This window comes from Vitis riparia, chromosome 14, assembly GCF_004353265.1.
Source record: "Vitis riparia cultivar Riparia Gloire de Montpellier isolate 1030 chromosome 14, EGFV_Vit.rip_1.0, whole genome shotgun sequence".
Taxonomy (NCBI): Eukaryota; Viridiplantae; Streptophyta; class Magnoliopsida; order Vitales; family Vitaceae; genus Vitis; species Vitis riparia.
The window spans coordinates 5,866,943-5,874,609 of record NC_048444.1 but is presented as its reverse complement, the minus strand read 5'-3'; the positions used below and the strand labels follow the sequence as shown (position 1 = coordinate 5,874,609).

General features: G+C 34.0%; 1 protein-coding gene across 1 annotated transcript; it reads right to left on the bottom strand.

Moving 5' to 3' along the window:
- Nucleotides 1–900: 900 nt before the first annotated feature.
- LOC117929917 lies at nt 901–6,812 on the bottom strand. Its single transcript, XM_034850361.1, has 2 exons — nt 6,037–6,812; nt 901–2,329 (listed from the first exon to the last, which is right to left on the bottom strand). The coding sequence occupies exon 2, from the start codon at nt 2,305–2,307 to the stop codon at nt 1,120–1,122; it is 1,188 nt and encodes a 395-aa protein (XP_034706252.1). The 5' UTR covers nt 2,308–2,329; nt 6,037–6,812; the 3' UTR covers nt 901–1,119.
- Between the last annotated feature and the right edge of the window lie 855 nt (nt 6,813–7,667).

Here is a 7,667-nt window from a genome sequence, read left to right as displayed (position 1 = left end):
TAACATTTTCTTTAGTGAAAATTTGACATATGTTCCTTGAAGTTAGAGTATGACAATTGATCATATAATAAATACAATATGTAATTCAAGGATTGGAAATGTAATCTTAATATGTACATAATACTATTTTATTATATTATAAACATTAATTCATAGGAAGTCCACATGCAATAGATAATAAAACACAAACTTAAACATTCACTTTCTTGTAATAACACAAGATATTAGAGTGCAGTTGATTTTTTTTAGTAAATGTTTAATCAATTTTAGAATTGGATTCTATGTGAGTCAATATTTTCCTATAGGTCCCAATGGTCCCCACTTAAACTCCCAAAATCAGGAAGACACCTTTGTTTTAAGGATATTGAGTTTTAAGTTAAAAAATACAAGGTTGTACTAGATATTATAAATTGACTTTGTGGCATAGACTAATTAATTAATTGGAATCCAATTGAGCTAATTCATAAATTAGGACTCAAGTGGACTAGATTAAGTGACCCAAGCCCAAGGGCTCAAGTCACTTAAGCCCACTAGAAGTTGTATATATACCCATTTAGGTTGGGATTTGTTATACTATTTCATTGTTTTCTTCTAAGGAGCCTCTAGAGGGTGAACCTTAGTTTTTAGAAAGAAAAGTCTACTCTTTTCTCATGAGCCTTGTGAGGAAAGATAAGGTGGAAGACTAGGGTAGATGAAATCTTCAACAACTTCGGACTTATTCTTCACAGTATAGATTTGATCTAAGAACATCTAGATTTAGGTATGGAATGTTTTTCTCCATATTATTATTCTATTTGGTTTTCATTACCATTGTTTATGCTATAATAGTTTATAGACAAACCTAGGATAGATTACATTCTCCTTATTCGATTTAGGATAAGAGAATAGAGAAATCCGAAGTTTCCAACATCTTTCTCTTTTGCAATTTTATGACAAAATAATGATTACATAAACCTTTCAATACTCTCAAACCGAATTTGTAAATCACTCAAAGTCATTCCTCTAAACCACACATCCCATGAACTAATTTTTAATACTACAACTTGTTTTAAAAATTCTTGAAGTTTTGTGAAAAGTAGTGTGTGGACTTACAACTCTGCCCAATTCAAACATCAGGAATCACTGCATGCTGCTACAATCCTTTGCTATTGAGTTTTGGCACAATAATAGAACATCTGCTACTGGCAAATTAATCACAGCTCCTCTTTCTCCGTCTGATCTTATGTTTCCCATTTCTGCATTTCCTTTTTGGCAATAAACAACAGGGAAGGAGGAGCAGCAATAGAAGTTAGTATTTGGAAATGAGTAATTGCACACCTCTTTCAATATGCCGGTCCTCAGATTGTAGGCAGCAAAAATCCCAGGCAGTCTCAAGTACATGATCTGTGAATCTTCCAAGTAGGCGTAAGGTGATATGTAGTATGGCTTCCACTCTGAAAAATCATGGTGGGTCTGACCCAGGCGGAGGAAAATGTCTGGGTTCTGTGACAGTAAGATCTGGTGCGGGACGGTGTGAGCCAGTTTCCACTTGAATTTCTGGCGGTCGTGATTGTAGTTGTTGGAGTAGTAGTCATGATCCTGCCGATTCATGAGAACCCACGTTTGTATTCCTTGGTAATCAGTGTAGCAGTAGTGAACACGCCCATCTGATTCCCACAGGCACTGTCCGAAAGTCATCGACCGCCATGTCCAGTTCTGTGAATGGTTTGGGAGTTGAAGGAGCTCAGAGTGAGCGCTTTGGATGTTGTAGACCAGCAAGTAACCCCCCAGTTCCCAGTGAATGGACCCGTTTGAGAAGAGAGGAGGAGTGCTGAGCTTAGGGAGATACGGTGGGAGAGGAATCATGGTTGTGTGGTGTCTCCATTTGCCGGTTTCCGACGAGAAGATCTCCATCTCTATAACCCCACCACCGCCATATCCACCATCACTACCGCTACTAGTACTTGCTTCTTCTCCTTGAGGGCTGCTGAAAACCAGTACAACCTGGTAGTGGAGGCCATCAAAAGCCAGGCCATGGGTGATGATCCGTGGGGTGATGTAAGGCAGCTGGGGAAGCGACACACACTGATGGGCACTGATATTGAAGACATGGAAGGAGAGCAGGTTGTTTCCACTGCAGTTATAGGAGAACAGAAGCATGCCATTGCAGGAAGCGCAGACGTGGGCGCTTGTTTCAACGGAGAAGCTGAGGGGTCGGTTCAGAGACACAGAACCATCATTTCCCACATCAAGGAAGACATACTGGGCAGACCCATTGCCAAACACATAGTGGCAGAGAAAACCAACATTCTGCATCTCATTGATCATACCAATCTTCTAATCACAAGCTCTGCAAATTTAATTTCAATCAGAGGCGGATAAAATGAAGAAGGAAGGAGAAGCAGTGGAGAAGAAAATCTGAACATGAGGCTAAACCGGCCTGATACCGGTCTCTTTCTAGACATTGAGGTTGTTTCCAGGACAAGATATTAAAATCTAGAATTTTGATTTACTTGTTCAGCAATTATTCGAAAATTAGTAAACTAATCCAAGAGGAAGACAACCATTTTGATAATCCCAAACATGGCCTTGTTGGCATCTCCACCATATACAATGCTTTGTGGCTAGTTGTTGGTTGTTCCTACTCTATATTTGTCTTTCCATCTTTGTTATGATCGCATTTTATTTGAAATAAAATTGTCCAAAGATTTTTATATTTTAAAGATTTCGAATAAGCTCAAAGATTTCAAGTTCATTTTTAAAAAGTATTTTTTGAAAATTAATATTTGATACCACAAAAGTTTGTTTAGGAATTTGAAATATTTTTAATATGTTTTTTATATTCTTTAAAATAATTTTTATTTATAGTGTTTTTTCAATCATTTTTAATATTTGTATAATTATTTATTTAAACATTCTATAAAAAAATTAAAATAATTAAAATATGTCCTAAAAAAACACTCCATTTTCTAAATATCATATATGGTTTCTTGTTTTTTTTTTCTTAAAAACAAACAAAAAAAAAATTATTTTTTAAAACAGCTTCTTCACATACCTTTAAACATTGAACTTAAAGATTTGAAATTTCAAGAATAAGCCTTTAAGCTCTTCAAAATCAAGTTTGAGATGTCTTTACTACAAGATCAAACATTTATGTGGTGGATCAATATTAATCAAATTGAGCTAAGGCCTAAATAAAATCAAGGTTGAAAGCAAACCAAAACTCGATCATATCACAACCATGTATGTGGCATTTGTAAATAGAGTTGGAGGTTTGCAAATGAGAAAGGGGCCTTTTGGAATCAAGTGATAAGGGGGAAACTATGGGAAGAAGTAAGGGGGTTGGTGTTCCAAGGAAGTGAGGGATGGGTATGATATGGGGTTGTGGAAAGTACTTAGGAGGAAGTGGCATGTTATAAGCAGTAGACTCTCCTTTGTGGTAGGCAATAGTTAGAGCGAGAAATTTTGGAATGATAGATGGTGTGGGGTTATACCTTTTTTGTGTTGCTTTTCCTACTTTACTTGTTTTAGCTGCTTCCATGGACGTCTGGGTAAAAAATGTTTAAAGTTTCACTAAGGGAGGGAGGAGTTGAAGCCCACATTTCTCTAGACCCTAATAATTGGGAGATGGATGAGGTGCACAGGTTTTTATTAGGCCTCGATGGGAAGAGTGTTCAACGGGATGTGGAAGATAAGGTGCTTTGGATAAAGACTAAATGTAGGAAGTTGTCTATTAAGTCTCTCTACAAAACCCTAGAAACAGACCCTTTAGCCTTTTCCCCCATCTAGTGTCATTTGGAAATCCTATGTGTAGCCCAAAGTGAGTATTTTTTGGGTGGGAAGCAACTTCCGATAAGGCTCTTACTTTGGACCAACTTAAAAAAATAGGATGGCATTTAGCGAATAGATGCTACATTTTCCAAATGCATGAGGAATCAATATATTACATCCTCCTCTATTGTGTCAAGACAAGGACTCTTCGGGCATTATTTTTCACTCTCATTAGGGTGCAGTGGGTGTTGTCAGCCTCAGTTAAGGTGACACTCTTGGGTTCAGATGGGTCATTTGTGGGAGAAAAAAAAAAGGAAGTTTGGGGAGCAAACCCCTTATGTATTTTTTTGGAAAATTATGTGTTGTCCATCGCTAAAGACTTGAGAGGTGTTTTGTTTATTTTCTTTGGTCGGAAACAAAACTGTTCATAAAAGATGGCCATCAACTTTAATTGGTTTCATTGATTGGGTGGGATCTTGATGAGGGTGGTTTTTTTGTTGGAAAATTTTGTATATGGGCTAACATTAATTGAATAATTTGTATTTGCAAAAAACGGGTTAATGGATAGTCTATTATATAATGAACCCAATTAACTAGTGATCATATTTGGATTGAGTTTTGCATCTTTTGAGTAGAAGCTCAGTTGAGTGGCAAGTGTAGGCTATGTGTCTCATTGAAGCCCATTATGGGAGGGCCCAATGAAAACCTAATATTGAGTTATGCTAAGTCCCCTCTCTAATCTAGATAAAGGGTCTTTCTGTTTTCCTATAGAACCACCATAACTGTTATCAAGATCATAGAGAGGAAGACTTGGTTGCAACAATCAATTACTTTTTTTTTTTTTTTTTTGTGATGACTCAAACAGGTATGTTCTTTATAGTGATTTTCCATTATTAGTATATTTTAATCATGTATGATTAATTTATGTGATTATGTAAATATTCTACATTTTTTGCTCCTTCGCTTTTGACGGCTGTTTTTTGTCCCAACAGAGGAGGGAGGGCATATTTTTTGTATAGTTTAAGTCGTTGTTTTAGTGTCTTTTTTCAATACAGTTTTTTCTTTTTTACTCATCAAAAAAAAAAAAACATGTATGTTCCTTTTCCTTTATAACAATGAACTTTTTTTTTTTTTTTTTAGTTTGGCTAAATACATCTAGGATTTAAAATTTTATCATATACCTTCTTTATTTTGAATAAGAAAGGAGATGAGTGAAAATTAGAAATTAAAATGATAGGAGTAAGGACGACCATGTTTGAAATTTCATCATATACCTTCCTTATTTCGATTAAAACTGAGATAAAGTGTAAATTAGAAATAAGAATGATAAAAGAAATGATGAAAATATTGGGATAAATCGGCAAAATATCACCGATAAATCTAGTATCTCTACTAGTGAAAGGTATTACATACCCATAACTTGAGAATGCATGAATCTCTAATAGTGATTTGAAACAATTTTAATATTAATATATATATATATAGAGAGAGAGAGAGGAAATAAATGAATGGGAATCCAATTGAAATAAATTATTATTATTATTGTTATAAAGAAAAAGAGAGAGAGAGAGAGGAGTAAGGACTACCATGTTTGAAATTTCATCATATATCTTCCTTATTTCGAGTAAAATGTAAGATAAAGTGAAAATTAAAAATAAAAATGATAAAAGTAAGGACAAAAATATTGGGATAAATGGGCAAAATATCACCTATAAATCTAGTATCTCTACTAGTGACAAGGTATTACATACCCATAACTTGAGAATGCATGAATCTCTAATAGTGATTTGAGACAATTTAAATATTAACATATAGAGAGAGATAGAGAGAGAGAGAGAGACGAAATAAATGAATGAGAATTTTAATAATAATAATAATATTATTATTATTATAAAAAAAAAAATAGAGAGATGCATGAATCTCTAATAGTGATTTGAGACAATTTTAATATTAACATATAGAGAGAGACGAAATAAATGAATGAGAATTTTAATAATAATAATAATAATAATAATAATATAAAGAGAGAGATGCATGAATCTCTAATAAGAGACAATTTTATTAATATATATATATAGAGAGATAGAGAGAGACGAAATAAATGAATGGGAATTTTAAGAGAGAGAGAGAGAGATTTACATTATTATTATTAGTATTATTATCATCATGATCATTATTATTATTATTATTATTTTTACGGTTCAAATAATGGAATGAATCAAGAATTGTACAGGGAAAAGTATGTAATTAAGAAACTAAAATAAGGAGGTGAAAAGAGAGCTGTACCAAGGGTTTTGCAGCAGTGACTGATCCACTAAGGCAGCTGGCGGCTGCTCCTCCCTTTTTTCAGATGTAGCCTTTCTACTTCACCACTTTCTTTCAGCCTTCAAACACCAAGAGCTGCTTTTCCTTTTCTAATACAGCTCCTCACCTTCCCACCAATCTCACAAACCCAACCCAACCCCTTCCTCTCCCTCTCTGTGCACCACCCCCACCCAAAAAAGAAAAAGAGAAAAGAAAAGAAAGCTCTCAATCCTTCAGTTTTTTATTGCTTTTCCCCCAAACACTTTACAGCTGCTTTTCTTCCTCCTTTCTTCTCCCTAGGGTCCTCCGAATTTTCTGCTGGAAAAGCCTTACCGACTTCAGCTCCCTTTCTATAGGACCTAGCTTCAACTTTAAGCAGAACCCTCCTTGCCCCACGTGTCCATGCCGGCATGCCGCCCTTTCATCCATTGATCACCAGAAGCTCCCATTACATGACCTTCCCTCACTATCAAGAATCTTGATCTGCTCCTCAAGTCATTGCATCCATGTCCTCAGTAGTGAAGCTCTGATCCAATTCAAACTGTCGTCCTTGCAAACATCTTTAATCATTCAGAAGAATCAGAACACAGGGCCCTCGGGTATCAGTAGTGCTTGAGCCATCAGTTCATAAAGATGAAAAGCCTCCTTTATCTCTTACCTTTTCTGCTGAGTTAATCTATGGCGTCCTCTGTGTTTATCAGCACAAACTTCTTTAGTTGAAGTCAACCATTAGAACCTTGTTCGCCTCCTCATTCCCCTCTATCTTTACTTTTGAACTTATTAATTTCCGGGCCTATTATATTTAAACAAGGATGAAGGATGGGTACTTCTATATAGACATTATCTTATGAATAACTTGGAAAGAAAATTTGGCCCACAAGATATGGACGTTTCCATTAATTTTTTTATAAACATGCGCATCTACAAGAGTTGTATCTTGAACCGGTCATTGATAATTGTTATTTACAACAGGGTGATAATAAATTTAAAATATAATTAATTAATTAAAAGAGATAAAATAATTAACTCATTCCAAGTTTTTGTTGGAAGAATAACTCATTTTCGATATAAATGTCTTTAACTATTTCAAGTATTTATATCTATATATATTTTTTTTAAATGTTATTTTCATTTGGAAAAAAATAAGGGCATTTTTATTAAAATGAGACAAAAAATGATGAAGAGTCAGATTTTCAAAATTGGATTTTTAATAACCATTTTAATCAAATAACCTTTTGAAAAAACATCTCTCTCTCAATTTATTTTGTTTATTTTAGTCTTAATTTATCTTTCTAATCATTGGAGTTAAAATTTAAATTTTCTATATTTTCTATCAAAATAGAAAAAAAATTATAACAATTTAAAACAACTATACTTTCTCAATAGGGATATAAATTTATTGATACTTTTATAGATAGTATTGATTATATCTAAATATGATAAAAGTTAAGATTGGAGAAACTTTTGCAAAATTGGAAAAAATATCTTATGTATACCATGGAGATTCTAGCCATATTGAAAGAAGTTACCTTGATTACCCTAAGATATTTTTTACAACTATTTTTTTAAACAACAAATATGAAACAATACCTAGATTCTTTTTTGTCTTATTA